The sequence below is a fragment of the Crocodylus porosus genome, unplaced genomic scaffold, assembly GCF_001723895.1.
Source record: "Crocodylus porosus isolate Cpor-Errol unplaced genomic scaffold, CroPor_comp1, whole genome shotgun sequence".
NCBI lineage: Eukaryota > Metazoa > Chordata > Crocodylia > Crocodylidae > Crocodylus > Crocodylus porosus.
The window spans coordinates 24859079-24878073 of record NW_017728931.1 but is presented as its reverse complement, the minus strand read 5'-3'; the positions used below and the strand labels follow the sequence as shown (position 1 = coordinate 24878073).

Here is an 18995-nt window from a genome sequence, read left to right as displayed (position 1 = left end):
ATCAATCACAACCCTCTGGGTCCGACCACGAAGCCAATTTCCCAGCCAGCGGATCGTGGTGGAGCCAAGGCCACAACTGGGCAGGATGAGGCCTGCTTATGCTCAGTGCAGCAGTGGTGCTATGGTTGAAGACAGTGGTGCCCATGGGTGGTGGCCATTGGATCCATACATATGCAGATCTAATAAATGAGAACCCTTGTATTGGGGGGGTTCAGTTGAGCAGCACTATATTCCAGCCACAGCTTGGAACAGCAGCTGTAGTAGGCGAAGGAGGGGAAGGCGGGGCTGGGAATGTGCTGCAATCCTAATACTTGCTCTGTGATCTGGGAGATTGATTCTGTTTGCCTGAGTCTAAGACTCCCAGCTCATCTCTTTGAATTTTGTGTAGTGAAGGTTGATGAATTTCATCACGTTCCAAATGGTGTGCCCAATTCTTCAGATATTTATCTATTTTCCCCTTTTTCTTTGCAGCAGTTTTTAAAGTTTAATGATTTTCCTTTTCCTGTCTTTATTGTGTACAGTATATGTGGCATTTTTGTGTTCCCCAGCCATGTTTCACTGGGTGCTATTCTAAAACAAATAATCTCATTGGGACCATAGGTATACTCGGAGCCGATGCAACAGTAACTTTAGTAGGTCTGAATAGAGAATTGGGTGTAAACAGTAATACATTGACCTAAAGTAATAATGCTTATCGCAGTTAATTACACTATTTAAACCAGATGTTGATTTTGAGATAAGACATTCCTTTCCGTATATATTTTGAAGGATCAATATATAAAGAGAAGGCTTTCCATACTTAGTTTCAAGAATTATCTTCAGAAATTTAATCTTACAAACATTCAAGCACACACATGAATCTCCAGACAGCAAAGTGAAATCATACTGTAATGGTGCATCTACACATGATGCTAGTATGACATAGCATCCACAGGTGTCTACATGTGACCGGCAGCTACTTCACCATAGCAGCACTAATAATCCCCCATCATAGTGCACTGCTACGGTGAAGCAGCTGCTAAAAATAATTGTGTGCTGTGCATATGGCACAGTACAAGTAGTTAGTGCGCCATGCTTTAATACTTTCAAAAGGAAGTACTAAAGCACGGTGCAGTGACAACATCGCCGTAGGGCAACCTGTAGATGCGCTCTAAGGGTAGTAATCCCTACCGGTATCAAAAAAGTTCTATAATAATGCTTCCCCAAAACTACCACTAGCAAATTTAAAGCAGCTGATATTTCTTTTTGGGGGCACTTGCACTGGCTTTGGTTTAAGTTGCATATATTCAGCTTGTCTTGGGTCCTTTAAATTGTGAGTATCTCAAAGAACTGTAATTGTTGAAACAGCAATAAAGAAGGATGAAAAATCACAAACATGTTTTGCCAAAGAGTACATGAGAACATTATATGATCAGTGACTTTCAAACATTTGTCACTCTGGTCACTTGTAAGATATATTTTCCATGATACTCTGAATAGCAATATTCAATCCTCACAGCTTTTAGGAGTAACATTAAAACTATTCTTTTTGTGGACTTACAATTTACACATAACAAAATATGTAACTCAGCCATTATGAACTATCTAAGGCCTTACTGACTCACCACTTTGTACATTGCACTCAATACTTTGGTAAAGCTGACACAAACACAGTTGTTTTGCTGATAATTTCAGACTGCCTGAAAGAGAGGTGAATGCAGAAGGACATCTCAGGTATTAATTAAATGAATCCTGTTGCTGTATTTTGCAAAGTCATAATAAAGGTTCTAATTACTTTCTTAATTCCTTTTCCATGTGATTCTGCATGCATGAGATAATGTGTTTGCTGATCACGTGGTGGACAAGGGGATTAGATTTAGGCAGGGTAAAATCCCCAGCAGTGTCAGACATAGTAATGTAGATATAGTATTCTTGGTCCAGATTTGGTCCTCAGTTACACTGGTGTACATCTGCAGTAATTCATTTAGCTTTACGCTGGTACAGGAAGGGGATAATTTTGCCCTTTTGGGGCCTAAATCTGCCATAGGATAAACTTGTACAATTCTGATTAGTGAGAAGTTAGCAGGGATGAAATTCTTCCTTAGAGAAAGGAGTTGCAGTATATTTTCCTATATGAGGCCTTCACTAAAACAAGCTGCAGTATATTTTCCTATATGAGCCCTTCACTAAAACAAGCTGTATAATCCATATTTTCTACTGTCTTCAGCTACTTCATCACTTTGTGGTTGTAGGTCAGTAAGAGATGTTCTTTCCAACTTTCAGTGCTATGGTTTGCAACTGTCGCCAGCCTTTGATTTACAGTTTTTCCAGTGAGTTACTGGCTAAGGAGGCTTCCTATATAAGGAAGACTGGGGAATCCAGTCAGCCCTTTCTGAAGACCTGAGTTACAAAGTTCCTTTCCAAACTTTACCTGAGTTATAGATATCCTCTGCTGTACTTTCCCGAACAGACAAAGTTGTATGAGGTGCAAAAACCAAATCTGTACAAAAGCCATGAAACCACCAAGCAGAGAAGGAGAATGGCTAAGCAAAAGCTCCTTTCCTCGTATATGCCCTCTCCCTTGTATATTCTGCTTTTGCACAAAATATTTGTGCCAAGTGAAAAACAAGGCCAAGGCAAAACGTGTGGATTAACTTCATTACTAACATGTTTTCATCCCACGCTATGACAGACTGCTGGAGATGATGGAAAGCAAGTGTTACTAGGTAGTGTCAACTGCTGCTATGCTTTCTGGCTGGAAACACACACGTCATAGGTGGAGCACTACCAGCTGTAATTATGAATATGTACAGCTACATAACACAGTGTTGCTCCCACAGAAATTTAGATAACACACCGGTGTGTGGTAAACATATATAAATAGGTAGCTAGCCAAGGCCAGGAACCAATGTTACATGATTACAGAAACTGTGCACACTGAGATGGCTGGGTGAGGAGACTGGAGCACATGGTTATGTTCTTATGACATGGATGATATCAGCAGGATAGCATCCATATCACTGGGGCTGTGGATCCTCACTGACTCTTGGACTGTCTTTGGCCTAAGGGCCCTGCACATTAAAAGGAAAATGCTCAAACTCACAATTTAGCTGGAATCGAGAGATTTGGTCTTAATTTGTCCTCTGCATTCATTTTACAGTAGGAGGAATAAGTGGTTAGAATTAGGGCCTTGTTACACATTAATTTTAGGTGGCTCCTGGAGCTCTTAACTCCTGGATTGTCCACACATTAACACCTAAAACTAGTTTGAAGCACACTTTAGGCAGCTTAAAGTTATGCCACTGCAGAGGGCAGGTTTATCTCTGATCTCTGTTACCCAGCTCTTGTTCCATTAATGTGTGGCCACTCCCTACAGATGAGCCAGGATGCAATGTCCGTTCCCCCACCCTTTGGTTATATGTGGACAAACTTTCCATCCCCTGAACTCTGCTGCCCACGGTGCAGTTCTGGCACCAAGCCAACCCCCCCTCCCATACCCAGGGGTGTGACCTTCCCACCCCCAGGGGTGCAGGGTGCAACCCCATACAAACAGCCTGCAGAGCACATGCAAGCTAGCCAGGTTGCAGAGCATGGATGGGTCCAGGAGTGGGGTGTATGGGGATAGAGGTGGAAAAAGTGAGTTCCTAGTCAGGCTTCTAGTGGCAAGTCACAGCTGTGCAGGTTCAGGACAGCCAGAGAAGGTTTTTAATTTTAAGGTGTGGCTGCTCCATACTTGAGGGAGGACTAACACCGATCAAGGTTTACACAACTCAAAGTGCAATGTGTATCAAGGTCCTTGGAGATAAGTTAGTGTGTCTGTAAAGCTCCAGCCTTGTACACATTGAAAGCAGTCCAGTCTTCATCTCTTTTTGACTTTCCCTAAAAACCTTGATTTTGAGTACACTTGACAAGCTAATGTACAAAATGTAGAAATTAACTGATTGATCTGATCAATCCAATGCTTTTCATAGTTTAAGGCTTCTGGGAACAATCCATTGTGGAGAAATGTAGATTTTTTTTCTGTGAAAAGTAAAAAGCAAACAAACAAATTTAAATGCATAAACCTATTAGGCACAGTTTTATAAAATGCTGCATCCAAATAGAGCCTTTTAAATGGAAATCTTTGGAACTCCAGGACTTTTTGTCCCTTTAGCTTGGGCTAATTTCTACCACATTTCTATCTCAAATCCCTCCATCTCTTCCTCTTTTGGAATATCTTTTCATAGTCAAAAAGATAGGAAGCTTCTGATAATAAAGTGCTGATTCTGGTTAAACAATGTCCTACCTGAGGTAGAATCTGTGATGCTCATACATCAAAGAAAATGAAAAAAAAGCAAAGAGTGGTTATTCACTCATGACATTATAACACTTTCTACTTGGGGTGTTTTAGCAAAACACAAGATTACTCACCTCTCAAGATAAGAATTATTGAAGCTATCAGTTACTTTATATGGAAGAGCAGATCCAGCACATCCCAGTTGTAGGAAAATGCTAAATATATGAATCTTGCATTAGCAGGGCTCTACTGTCAGAAGTCTATACCCTTTGCAGGTGGATCTTCTGCAGCTACTGATGATTCTCTCCTGGCAGACAGGCTGACATTCAGATCTCAGCCATACAGTATTTCATCCTGAGGATCCAACTTCTATGCCATATACTCATGGGCTTTTTTTATTCAATGAATTAAATAATGCTGGTTTTATCCCTCCTAATATCTGTTTCTATTTACCTAGCATAACCTTCCTCTTTTAGGTTTCCAAGCTATTGAAGCTTGCAGTGATGCATCACCATTCCTGGTAACAAGCACCATACCATTCCAGGCTTCCTTTGACTAGAATCCTATAACAGCAATCCTGTTAACTCTGATAATAAAAAGAGAAAGCTATCATGTTATATATATCATGCTTGCCATTGCATGCCATTGAAAATGTGTTGTATAAAAATGTTCCTTGATGAATTTGGGATGTGGGGCAGGGCTACGTGGTGGTGATGATACAGCATTTTATTTCTAGTGATCAGCATGGAAAGCCTTTCCTGGTTGACCATTGAAAATGAATTGAGTGATTTCAAGTCAAAACCCATTTAAGCATATCCCAAAACCCTGTTCAAAGTATGATATGGCATAACTCAGGGTTAGAATTCAAATTAGTCTACAGTACATTGACAGAACTATGTGGGGGAACATGCACAGTGCCTGCCGAACTTATATATGCTCAAGTATTACTGGTACCTTACTTCAGTAGGTATTAAACTTCCCTGGTTATTTTTAAAGTAATTTTCAAACCACATTGTAACTTTGCTAGTTCAATTTGCTGACAGTACAGGTACGTGGTAATGAAAAACAGCAGAGCCACAATTTCTTCGTACATATTATACTTGCACAATTTTCTCCTTAAAAGGCAAATTGATATAGGGATGTAGATGTTTAAATATGAACCATACCCATTTTCCCTATAGATGAATTTTACGCATAAAGTTGCTGTCTATTTCCTGAATACTAAACTTCATTTACCATAACTTACAGTGTAAATGAAAATGAACCTTCTTTGGAAGCACCCAGAAGGTATTATTTCCATTTTCAGTGTATTTGATCTGACTTATATGCTTCCTCAGAATCTGCCTGAACCTCCATCTTTGTATTCTTCGGTCATATCTTTGTCTTCTTACCATGTAGATAATCACCTGCTAAAGGACTATCTGACTAAATGCAGTGATTCCCAATCTGAACAGGGGATTTTGCTTCTCTGTCAGTTTAAAAGCTTGAGCATGAGGAGTGCAAAGCATTTCCCCCCATATTATTAAGTGTTCTCAACTCCCACTGGCAGTGCTGAGAGCTTAGGGCACCCAACATCCTGGAGGATCTGGGTTATAGATGTCAGGCTGTAATGCCTCCATCCTCCCATTTGTTGTAATCAAAAATGGATTTTATGCTGCTCCAAATCTTTAGTTTCACTCCTTTATTAGAGTGCGCACAGTGAAAGCAGGATGGATAGTGATGGCATGTGGAAGATAGCTTAATTTTGCTTTTGTTGAAGTCAGTTACTGTGCCATTGACTTCAGTGGGAAAAAAACAGGTCTTGAAGGAAGGTAAGGAAGCCAAAATACCTTTCACAAAGTGGCAAAAGTACTGTATCAGTAGTATGCACATAACTGTAATTGGGAACCACTGCATTATCTGATACCTGACAATCTAAGGAGATATATTAACATATTGGTGCCTTCTTAATCCTTAAACACAAGAAGTTATGGGATAATGCTGAATGCTTCTAACCACTGTTTCCAATACCTTAGCACCCTCTCTCACTAAACATGGAAACTTCCCATAGAAAGGATTCAAACATTAAAAATAATGTAAATTATCTTATTTGAAGCAACATAGATTGAGAAATTAGATTCCAGTCTAACAGTGCATCTGTAAATCACGCCTTCTTGTTCAAGTAGTGAAGAAGTCTCAAAAAATGTTTGATACTGTATGATCTTTCTGGCAGCAATACATAAGCTAAACAGCATGAGTAAAGGGCACAGCAGTCATGCATGTGTGATTTAGACATTGTTGTACATGCAGGTACTTTCAAAGTATGCATGATGCTTACTTGAAAGACCATAATGCTTTATCCAAATTAGTACACAATTATCTTACTTTACTGTACCATGTCAGTCCATTGAGGTGTTAGTATGGAATTACATATAAGAGAAAGAGCTCTACTAAAAATGTATTGCAAACACTTAGCAGTTTAACATAACCTATGAACACTGAAAGTCAGCAAGGCAAATGGACTGATAATCTCAATTTTTAATGTTGTTTAATAAGTAGATGCTTTTTACCACAGAAAATAAAAGAACCCACGCTGATATGCTTCTATATTTTAAAATTTATGTTCAGGATTGGCAGAATGGTAGTTTTAGACATTTATAATGTGTTTTTGGTCCCCAGTTGCATATATCAAGTCTGGCTAAGTAACAGCCCATTTAAAGCATGTGTGGAAGTAACACAACCTAGAATGAAAACCTTTAACCTCAAGGCGGAGAGAGGGTGCTGTAACCTTCTCATATAAAGCTTCTCCCCTTACTTTTATCATGGTTGCTTTCTGTGCATTTCCATTGCCTACATTTTAATGCATACTGTTAACTCAATTCTAAGAAGTATCAGGTTGATCTCATTCACTGGTGCTCTCATTTTTTCAGTCGAAACAGATACTCTGTGGCTTATGCAGCACAGAAGCCATGGCTATTGAATGCTACAGTGGAAGAGAACATTACCTGTGGGAGCCCTTTTAACAAACAGAGGTAATTAGCAATTTCTATGTAAATTTCATAGATTTCATTTCATAGATTTCATAGACATGTGGGCTGGGTGGGACCCCGGAGGATTATTGAGTCCAGCCCCCTGCCCCAGGGGCAGGAAGTCAGCAGGGATCATAGGGTCCCAGCAAGATAAACATCCAAATGTGTTTTGAAGGCGTTCAAAGTGGGTGCGTGAACTGCCTCCGGCGGCAGTCTATTCCAAATCTTAGGGTCTTGGACAGTGAAGAAGTTCTTTCTTATGTCCAGCCTGAATCCGTCGTGGCAGAGTTTGTGACCGTTCAATCTTTTCATCCCTTGGGGCACTCTGGTGAACAGATGTTCCCCCAGATCCTCATGAGCACCCCTGATAAATTTATAGGTGGCTGCCAGATCACCCCTGAGCCTGTGCTTTTCCAGGCTGAAGAGCCCGATGGCTCTCAGCCTCTCATCATAAGGTCTGTTTTCCTGACCTCTTATCATGCGCGTGGGTCTCCTCTGCACCCTCTCAAGGTTCTCCACATCCTTTTTGAATTGTGGAGCCCAAAACTGGATGCAGTACTCCAGCTGTGGCCTCAGTAAGGCCGAGTACAAGGGGAGAATGACGTCCTGGGATTTACTTCAGGAGCATCTATGGATGCAAGCCAGCATTTTGCTTGCTTTACTAGCCACAGCATCACACTGAAGGCTCATGTTCATCTTGTGGTCAATCATGACTCCCAAGTCTCTTTCATCTGTAGTGCTATCTGCTGACCCCATAAGCATGCTGCAGGTTTTTCCTCCCAAGGTGAAGAACCTTGCATTTTTTGGTGTTGAACACCATCAGGTTCTCATCCACCCATTTCTTGAACCTGTCAAGATCCGCCTGGATCACCCTCCTGTCCTCAGGTGTGGATGCTTTACCCCAGGGTTTGGTGTCATCGGTGAACTTGGCCAGTCCGCTTCTGACACCAATGTCGACATCATTGATGAAGATGTTAAATAGGATAGGCCCTAGGACAGAGCCTTGGGGGACTACACTGGTCACAGCGCACCAAGACAATTGGCTTCCATCGACCACCACCCTCTGGGTCCTATGAAGCCTAAGGGCAAGGTTCATTCTGTAGGCTTTCTAGTGGCTGGTGCTCATTCTGCCCTTGGCTACATACTGTCTCAAGCACCTCTGAATCTCTGTTATATGTGGAGACTAGAAACATATTGTCTAGTTTTCTAATTCAGGGTGAGAATCCAGGGTCATCATGTGACTGTGGGAGCAGAGGACCTAGCCATCATTCATGCCTTGATTCTTTTCTAGTCCAATGGATATTAGAGAATCACATTCTAAAACCACCATTTAAATCAATGGAAGTGGGCTCAAGACAGGCTTGCCTTTAGTGTGCCTACCTTAAGCCAGTGATATACGTCTCTAACTGGAAATGCAAAGGAACTGAATATCAAAACTGAGATGTTCTGGTTCTATCATGGCTGCTGTTGCCTATGTTAATTTAAGAAGTCAGCTAAGAAATACAATGGAAAAAGTGACTTGATTTTAGGAAAACGAATTCCTGGAGGTTAGTAATTTTTTATATGCAGCACTCACTTTAAGCTATTAAAAACAAATTCCATTCCTCTCAGTGTAAGCTTTTCTAAGATGTGTCAATTCACATAAGAACAGGACGTGATGGGCAAATCTCAAACTTCAGATATACATCCAGGAGTTCAGGGGCCAGGTTCATAGAGGTTTTTAATCGGGCTAATTTAATTGACATTAGCAGAGAAAGAGCTCAGATGCTTATCATCAGATTATTCCTAACTACCTCCTACAGAGCTGGGAATCATGTGGCAACAAGTTCTCTTATAAGATTTCCTGTTTCCATTCAGATCAGATAATGATTTTGCCTGATTTAACTATTTGCACTTCTAAGTGAAAGCAAGTGAAGAAGCACCCAGAGGGGAAATAGTGATTATGGGTTATGATTATGGAAACTTACTGCACATTTACTCAAGGGATTAATTAAAAGGGTTGGATGGTCTCTTCATTTAAATGGTGCAGAAATGGTACTCGCTGGATGTGTCTACATGTGCTATTAATGCTATAAAGGCTTACTGTGCAGTAAAATACTGTGCAGTAAGCCTTCCCCTGGGAGTGTATCTATACATGCTCCCTGTTGGGTGCAAATCTGCTCCCAACAGGAGCAGCCTAGTACAGGGCTACTCCTACCTTGCTCTGGCCCCCTGCAGCAGCTAATGGAGGCCCAGGATCCCCTGAGGTGCTAGCCTGGGGGCTGGCAGGGAGCATGGGACGGTCCTCATGCACATGGAACCAGAAGAGCTCTGCTGGCTGTGGCGGCAGCTACCTCCTGGCCCCATGCACATTGGGAGGGGTCCTGATGTGCAGGGGACTGGGAGACAGCTGCCACTGCAGAGCTGTCTTGGCCCCCTGCATATGGGGATAAGTCCTGTGCTCAGTGGGTAGGGCTGTGCGAAGCTTCTGTCCCTGATTCAATTTGGTGGAGATTCGGCCTGATTCGGTGGCTGAATCTCCAAATCTGAATCGAATCAGGAGACCCTTTAATCTCTCTGAATTGAATTGGAACCCTCCAAATCGATTTGGAAAGATTCGGCAATTTTGATATAGACACAGCTTGAAATGTTTTTTTCTACATATCTCAAGGTAGTAGGCGGCTTGTGAATGCTGAGATGGAGGGAAGGATGGAGCGTCCCACAGGAGCACAGGGGGCTTCCCAGCATGCTCAGCAGCTGGCCCAGAAGTGGACCACAAGCACTTCCTATCCACTTTGGGGTCCACAGGGGAGCGCACTGTGGGGCCCCCTGCCTTAGCGACTGGTGCTTCCTGGGTCTGGGGGGGTACCTGGGGTCCCCCCACGGCTGATTGATGAGCCAGAGGGGCACAGGAGGGGGTCCTGTGTGCTCGGCAGCAGACCCAGAAGTGGACCAGAAGTACTTCCAGTCCACTTCCGGGTTTGCTGCCAAGCACACGGGGGAGCCCCCCACGCTCCTGTGGGACACTCCATCTGTCCCACCATCACAGCATTCATGAGCTGTGCCTGGTACCTTGAGGTATGTAGAAAAAACATTTAAAGCTGTGTCTGTGACCGAATCACCGATTCTCCAAATCAGCATCAAATCTTCAGGTTCAGATTTGGCCAAATGGAATCAGGAACAGTGATCCAAATCAATTAATTGAATCACTGTCCCTGATTCAGGCCAAATCCAAATTCGAATCGAATATGGCCTGTTTCGCACACGCCTACTAGCAGGGCTTCCCAGTGCATCCAGGGGCTGGCTGGGAGCTGTCCCATTTCTTGAGCAGCTCCCAGCCAGCTCGGGGCTGGTCAGGGGTTTCCACAAGCATCCTAGAGGTGGCTGGGAGCTGCCGAAAAAGTGGGACAGCTCCCAGCCAGCTCCAGACTTCATGGGGAAACCCTTTGTGGGGCTGTTGTGGCTGGGAGCTGAACAGCACCAGGACTTGGGGGAGGCAGAGAGCTACTCTTTCCCGACGCTGCTTGGCATTTACGCATGCACTACTCTGAAGTTAGTTTAGGTAGCTAATTGCACAGTAGACTGATTTACTGTGTGGTAAATGATGCACTCATGTAAATGGTGTTGCTTTACTGTGCAGTAGATTAATCTACCACAGATCATGCAGACACACCCACTAATGGTAGCTTTGAGATCACAAGAAAATAGGTCCAGTAAAAAAATAACACTAATAAAAATACTATTTTGTACAGTCCTCACAAAAATCGTTTTAAAGTTACTCAAGTTCTTTTGAATCTCTATAAGAGAGTCAGTTTTGTCAGAATCTTGAGTGAATGCTTTTGTTTTCTTGACTGGTTACCTTCTATAATTAATAATAGTCTTGAGCTGACATTCTTTCTACAGATACAAAACTGTTACAGATGCCTGCTCTCTACAACCCGACATTGACTTGTTACCATTTGGTGATCAGACAGAAATTGGAGAAAGGGTAAAGAAAGTTTTTATGACAGTTTGGTCTATGTAATAAGAAGGCACTCTTTAATATCACATTTCTGGTTTGCACTGGGCTGCAAAGCCTGGTAAATGATAGTAGTAGTTTTATTTCTGTAGTGATTGTTATAGTTATTCTGCATTTATTAGTATTTTCCTCAGTACTCATGATATTTAGCAACCTATTAATTCAACTTTTTATGGTACTAGTCAGTCCTCTCATGTGGTCACCAAGGCAGAGACCTTGGTCTACAATCATGTAGTTACTTGCACGCAAATGTGCATAATTCTCTTGGCTGCTAATATCTGAATCCATCCCTGTGCATTAAATTTTTCTGTAAAGTACCATGGAATTACTGCATTCCTTTTTATCATGCAGCAGGGAAAATTAAGCCATTTAGGACACTAATAATGCACAGACTTACTAAAAACAATAGAAGACATTTATCCCTGGAGTAATTCCACTATGTTCATTGTATACTGTATACCTGATTCTCATTTACAATGAAGGCACTTTGCATCACTCTGGCAGAGTAAAGAGGTTTTAAAATGGGTGTAAATATAACCCTCTGACACTACTAGAATGGGCAAAGGCAATCTTGGTGCAAATAAGAATTGAGCCCTGTGTCTATATTTACTTAGTGGCATAGACAAAAGTAAAGAGCTATAGCACTGACCTCAAACCTGAGGAGTTTTACTTCTAAACTCCCATCAGTATATTTTCACTAAAATCTGAAGGTGTGATTGTAGCTTGTTAGAACATACCTGTGCCAGGTTTAAACTAGCTTACTTGGGTATCTGCAAACCCATCTGCAATACCACAAACCACATGTGCAGCACATGCATGCATTCACTACACTGCTAATTAGCAGTGTAGCAGGTTTTTTTGACACAATGGGATCCTGCTGTCAGAAAAGAACAAGACAGAAAAAGGTGGGTGGTGCACATGGAAGTAGTGTGTACTTCCCAAAACTGGAGCCTGACCAACCAGAACCACCCTCCAGTGCTAGCCAAGCTCCACATGCTTGGATCACCACTGCTGCAGCCTTGGGTTGCTCCCAGGGCCCAAGGTAAGGCTGCTGGGGCCAGCCCAGGTGCTGGCCCCAGCCTCCCCTACCCCATCTGAGGTAACTTGCTGTGTACCAAAGCATGCGTGCAGGGGCATTCTCCAAGGACAGCTAGCTGTGGCACATGTTTGTCCCTGGGAAAATGCACGTTCCCGCTCATGCGAACACGTCCACAGAGTTCAATCTGGGGACGCTGCAAAAAACACAGGCAGTAGCCAGTATTCAGTTCTGTGCTTCTGTGGCTTCTCTGCTATCAGTGTTTTGGACAGACATTTAACCTAGTTTATGGATGTCCATACGAGTTGCAATAACATTTTGCAGTATTTTTAGTAACACTGTAAGTTTACGTATTATTAAAATAATGGGGAAATGTTTCCCTATAAAATACCTTAAAATTGAATCATAGCAGTGTTTCTATTTTAAATTAATTTTTTTAAATCTTCTACATTTGTTATTTTTAGGTCACCCCTTTCTATATGAAAGACTACTTTGATAACAGTTGTACATATTTTGCTGTCATAGTTTATGTCAGCAGCATTTGAACTATACTGTCTAAGAAAGGTCTAGTGTACCAGGAGAAGAACTTATAATTTCCTGGATATTCATAATTAGTTTATGCAAAATTGGATTAATAATTAAGGTTTCTTTCTTAGGATATAATACAGTGACTTTGTTCACCCACGGGACTAGCATTTTATCAGTGCTTACTTCAAATATTTATTGGGATATTCCTTTGGGTGGTTTTAAAAATGGCAACACATATGCCATGCACAACTCATTCTGTTTATTCAAATGATTTGTATTTATGATCTGTTTTATTCATTAGGGCATTAACTTAAGTGGAGGCCAACGGCAAAGAATCTGTGTAGCTCGAGCACTCTATCAAAATACCAACATTGTTTTCTTGGTAAGTTGTTTTTATTTTTTAATACATAACATATGGAAACTCAGTAACAAAATGATTGTCCCTTATTATTAGATTTCCTACAAGAACCTGTATTCAGTTGACAATCTACTTTTCAATCCAGAATGCACAAGTATTAAAAAGAACAAATGAGCAATGATCAGAGAAAGTATCAGAACATAGAAGGAGTTTTACAAAGGAGAGGCCTCTTATGGATCTCAGTTTCAAATGTTTGAAACAGATTAAGATATTCTTCCTTGCACTGAGTAGTGTCCTACTGAACTGCTTCATCCCAGTGAAATTAAGGGAGCATCCTAAAGAGTATGGATATAAATTTAGCCTACTGCAGGGAATGAATAGATTGAATATTTAGCAAAGAGATGTGCAGCTTTTCACTTCTGTCTTACTACTCCAAATTCAATTCACATTGTGAAAGTCATCATCTGTATGAGGGCTGCTTGATTTCCACGCAAAATAAACTGATGGACTCTTAGAAGATGTGTTAAAATAAAAATACCCTCAATTATTTTACTGTAAGATATGCAGTGAATAAAGTACCTACTGAGATCTGTGATAAGAGATTCTGTTGTAAATCTGAATTAGTCCCTCACCTTTATAATTCTTTCCTTTCAGTAAAATCACAATATTAGTAGGTCTGGAAGCTTCCATTGCTACAGACTTTGCTGGATGTGTTCTGTAGAAAACAGATGACATCAGATACTTATTTAGATTAGCCCTGAGTCTTACCCAGATACGGGTAAGTGATTTACAGTTCCAGTCCTTTGCTAGTTTCTATTAGGCCTGTGTGAATAGGGAAGTATTTGATTCAGAGTTGGCCGATTTGGGGGTCAATGGTTTGATTCTGAGTTTCGGATTGTCCCCAACTGATTCGGCCAAATTGACTTCAGAAAGTTTGGTGCTGATTCGGAGATTCAGCCATAGACTATAATGGGAAATCACTAAAATACCTATAACTTTATCATTTTTTGGCAGATTTGGATGAAAACAGCAGGGACAATAGTCTTTTCTTAGGGAATGATGCCTAGTAAGTTTCAAGGAGATAGGTGCAGGGGTTTCTGGGAAACTGCACCTCAAACTGCTGAAAGCAAAACTCGTGTTGTGTGTGTTGAGGCAGATTTGGATGAAAACAGCAGGGATGGTAGCCCCTTCTGAGGGCATGAGGCCTGTCAAGTTTCAAGGAGATAGGTGCAGGGGTTTCTGGGAAACTGCACCTCAAGTTGCTAACAAGGAAAACTCATGACGTGTGGCTTTGTGTGTGCGTTAAAGTGCTGCAGGGTGAAACCAGCAGGGATGATAGCCTGTAACAGGGGGATTTCCTGTTGCTCAGGCAGAGACGGCTCACAAAGGGACAGAAAAGCTGCAGATAGAGGCTTATGTGCTGTTTCTGTGTCCCTCCCCCAGAGCACTGTGATTGGAAGGGAACTCAGGGAAAGATCAGAGTCACTGGCCAGCTACAGGTGTCAGTCTTCCCCCCCCCCCGATCTCCCTCCCTCTTCTCAGCTTCTGTTCCCCAAAAAAACTGTCTTCTGAATCTCCGAATCTTTTTCTGAATCTTTTCCAAATCAATTCAGAGGGTTTTTTTGGTCTCCCAATTCAATTTCGTTTTGGTGATTCGGCCTCTGAATCAGGCCGAATCTTCTCCAAATCGAATCGGCAACCGAAGCTTTGCACACCCGTAGTTTCTTTGTCTGTCCGTCTGAGACTAGTGCTAACTGACTTATGAATCAAAAGCAAAACATAAAAAAAATCATAAGGGAAATCTGAGTTAATTCCACAGGTCCAAAAGCAATAGGTTTTATCTTATTGTTTCTTAGTTTACCCGTAACTAGCACATGTAAATTAGTAAGATGGATGGCACTTCAGTAAGAGCTGTTGGCTCTTTTACATTGGGTCAAGTATTTAAAAAAATAAGTAAGCAAATGCTAGTTCATAACCCTCTGCTCCTATTTTTTTTATTTGTTCACAGGATGACCCCTTCTCTGCACTGGACATTCACTTAAGTGATCATTTGATGCAGGAAGGTATCTTGAAATTCCTCCAAGAAGACAAAAGAACACTTGTTCTGGTGACACACAAATTACAATATCTGCCACATGCTGACTGGGTAAGAGGGGAGCCGTCTTCATCCTGTTTTCCTACTTGTCATTTTTTCAAATCATCAGGGTTGTAATAACTTCCATGGGCCCTGGTAGGTATAAAATGGATGGCAGATCCTAGGGTGCTTGTACATGCAGTGGGGGTTTAATTCTCCCTAAATTGAAATGGTGAGTTTTTAAAAGCCCACGGTTTCCACCATTACAGTTTAGGGAGAATTAAATCCCCATCATGTGTACAAGGGTGAGGGGGCCTGATCCTTTTTTTTTATGCCTCCAGCCTACCTGCCTCTCCTGTGGTGTTGGGGAGGGTAAGCTGCTAGCAGGCTGAGAGGTCCCTGAGCTGCATGGGGCCTGGTGCCACTCCACAATGGCAGTGGCTCCCAGGGCTGGCATCTGCCTGCTAGCGCCCAGCCTGGGCGGTCCCAGGGGGCGCTGCCACCATGGAGGAAAGCACTGGGCCCTGTGCAGGTCAGGGGCTGTGAGGCCCAGTGGCAGCTCATGCAGGAAGGCTTGAGTGAGGGGGGGGAAAAAAGTGGCAAGGAGCCTGATTTTTTTCTACCCCCAGAGTCTGCCTACCTGCCTGAGCTGCATGGGGCCTGATACCTCCCTCCGGAGTGGTGGCGCTCCCCAGAACCACCCAGGCAAGGTGCCAGTGGGCAGGTGACACCTGGGGGGCACTGCCACCACAAAGGGAAGCACTGGGGTCCCCCACAGCTCAGGGACTGCTTGGCCTGCCGGCAGCTCATCCCCTAACTGCGAGAGAGGCAGGTAAGCTCCAGCACTCTGTGCACCATCCCCATTGCCTGGGACTGCCCAGGAACAGTTGGCTTGCCCCTGTGGCAAGGTGGCAGGAGGGTGGATGGATATGGTGGCAGCAAGAGAAGGTGGTAGGGATAATGCATGGGGCACTGGAAGTCCGCCAAGCCCAAGCTTCCCCAAGCACATCGGCTTCCAGTGCCCCATGCACCATTGCACTTTGTTAGCTAGCAAGCTAAAATGCCTCGGAGGGGTTTTACCTTGCCAAGTTACGAAGTCATTTAAGCAGAATACGCCATTGAGCATGTAAATAGCAACACCATTTAAGTGGAATATTCTGCCATGTGTGTAAATAACACCATTAAAGCCATGCAAAAGGGCATTTAAGCCACTTTAAAGGCGAATTTTGTTGTGTTTACAAAGGCCCCTAGTTTTTAAATGACAGTCCTGCCAGGAACCTGTCCTTGTAGTGTGCATGGAACCACTTCCCCAGGTTCTACCTTCCACCTAATCTGCCCACAAAGGTAGGTGACATGGGTTACCAAAATAGGAGTATTTTGCTTAGACTTTACTTCCATTTCATGGGGTAAGGAATTGATCCATAACTTGTAAACTGATTGGAGGTGCTTAGAATCTTCAATTAAAAGGTATTATATAAATGTAAATTAATTATAATTGTCATCCTTAACTATTGTGTCCTTGGAAAAACAGGACAAGTATGACTACAAATTATTATTGCCTGTAATAGTTTCATTGTAAAATGTGTATTGCCAAAGTAACATTAAAAAGAAATTGAATAACATATGCTGCAATTGAATAGGACAGAGCAGTCCAACTGGTGGCCCACAGGCCACATGCTGCTAATGAAGGGTTAAGTTAAGGTCCTCAAGCACCTGCCACTCTCCCTGTTGCTCTGGCTGCATAGCAGCTAGAGCCTCTGAGCTCCCAGTCCTTCCACCAGTTTCTGTGTTCTGTGCCTCCCTCAAGGGGTGGTATGAGCTCAGGGTGAGACTGGGGTCATGGAGTATAGCAGTGAAGGGGCATGCATGCAGGGTCATTGCAGCTTGGGAGGAGCCTGCACAGACATTCACTGCAGTAAGATGAAGGGGGTTTCAAGTACATGCTGGAGCAGGGGAGCAGGAGCCGCCTGTTGCTGTTGGACATCCAAGTACTGTGTGACTTGGGGGCCTGTGGTCCATGTTGGTGTGGCCTGTGGGGTGGGCAGCCCCCAGCTGTTGTACAGCCCTAAAATAGTGTCAATACAGAAATTAGCCCAGTGGCAAGCTTGACCCAGCTGATGTAAAGATATGTTGCAGAACCCCAAATACAGTGATTATGATACGCTGCTGAGTAACTCTATTGTCTGTTCCCCTTCCTAGATCATAGCCATGAAGGATGGTATGGTGCTCAGAGAAGGGACTTTGAAGGACATCCAAAACAAAGATGTTGAACTGTATGAACACTGGAAAACTCTGATGAATCGTCAAGATCAAGAATTAGAAAAGGTAACTGTGGACAGTAGGGTAAGGATGGATGGATGGGTATATTGTATGTAAACTATTGCTCCTTGAATGTTTTTAAATCTATACCTGCTCATGCAGGGGGCTTGACCTGATGATCATTCGGGGTCCCTTCCAGCCCTGTGATTCTATGATTTGAGTGCAAAATGAAATTCTGTCTGGAAGATGGGTGCATGTCTGTTCATTTTTGCCTATGGCAGTCTGCACGTCAGCAGAGTTCACAGGAGGATTTAGACCTAAGTGGCTTATGGTATGCCTGTGCTATCTCCACAGTAGTCGTGAAACTGCCACTGCAAAAAAAAAAGCCCTGCCCATTTACCCTTTCTCAGTACACAGCTAGTGCTCAAAAAATGTTCAATTGTCTGTAATACTATTCTGAATGCTCACTCAGAACAGAGATCATGAGAAAAAGCCTAAGCACATGCAAAACAAATGCACACAACATTCTTACAACATGTAGTGTGTGCAGCATGGGAATGAGTGGGTGAGGTTATTTCTTAATAGCAGTCTTGGGATCCTTGTAGCATAGGTATGCATGAGGTTGTAGTATGTATAATCAAACAGCACCTCTTATGTTAGGACTACCATAAAAACTTCAGCTGTCCTTCAGACAAATGTGGATCCATATACATGTTTCAGTGAAATGCAGGGGCTGTACGTTAGGGCTGTATGTTATAATATTGCCTCTTTATGCCGTGTCTAGTGAAAAGCAGTTTAATGTTCAATAAATTGCTGAAAAAAGTCCAGCAACAAATTCAGCTAGGACAGATTCCTCTCCTTGCATATGTTTTTAATTTAACACTGTTGGTGAGAAGAACCATCCCCTGCTGCCAGTCATAACAGTGACTTTTATCACAAAGCAGTGAAAGTTAAAGGGGTCTTTATTTTGAGTGACATAGCTCCATTTCAGGCTGTTCCATTGTTCACATACACTTATCTTTGTGCATCTACTATGTTCTGCTGCACTCCATAGCAGTTATTTCCCCAGCTCATTGCCCTACCTAACACCATTTGATTCTTTATTCATTCCAAGTTATAGGTAACCAAAAAGACTCTTCAAAGAGATTATTTCTGGAGACTACAGTACAAACCACTGGCACTTCATACACTGTTCTTCTTCTTAGAAGATTACCATATTTTAGTGTATAGGTCAACACATTTGTATAGTTTCATAGTTGGTAGGGTCAGAAGGGACCTGAGCAGATCATCAAGTCCGACCCCCTGCCATGGCAGGAAACAGTACTGGGGTCAAACGACTCCGGCCAGGTGTACATCCAGCCTGCTCTTAAAAAATGCCCAGGGTAGGAGCCAGCACCACTTTTCTTGGAAGTTGGTTCCAGATTCTAGCCGCCCTGACAGTGAAGTAGCGCCTCCTGATGTCTAGTCTGAATTTACCCTC

At 42.6% G+C, this 18995-nt stretch overlaps 1 protein-coding gene across 7 annotated transcripts in view; it reads left to right on the top strand.

Moving 5' to 3' along the window:
• Nucleotides 1-18995, top strand: part of ABCC9 (ATP binding cassette subfamily C member 9) — a 133510-nt gene that overhangs the window by 58734 nt on the left and 55781 nt on the right. For 5 of the 7 annotated variants that reach the window (XM_019544418.1, XM_019544417.1, XM_019544420.1 and 2 more), the window contains 6 exons: nt 5504-5542; nt 7165-7266; nt 11146-11230; nt 13126-13206; nt 15191-15328; nt 17456-17581. In XM_019544418.1, the coding sequence (XP_019399963.1) occupies nt 5504-5542; nt 7165-7266; nt 11146-11230; nt 13126-13206; nt 15191-15328; nt 17456-17581 (571 nt within the window). The remainder of the gene's footprint in view (nt 1-5503; nt 5543-7164; nt 7267-11145; nt 11231-13125; nt 13207-15190; nt 15329-17455; nt 17582-18995) is intronic. The other 2 variants (XM_019544421.1, XM_019544422.1) reach the window with 1 other exon arrangement.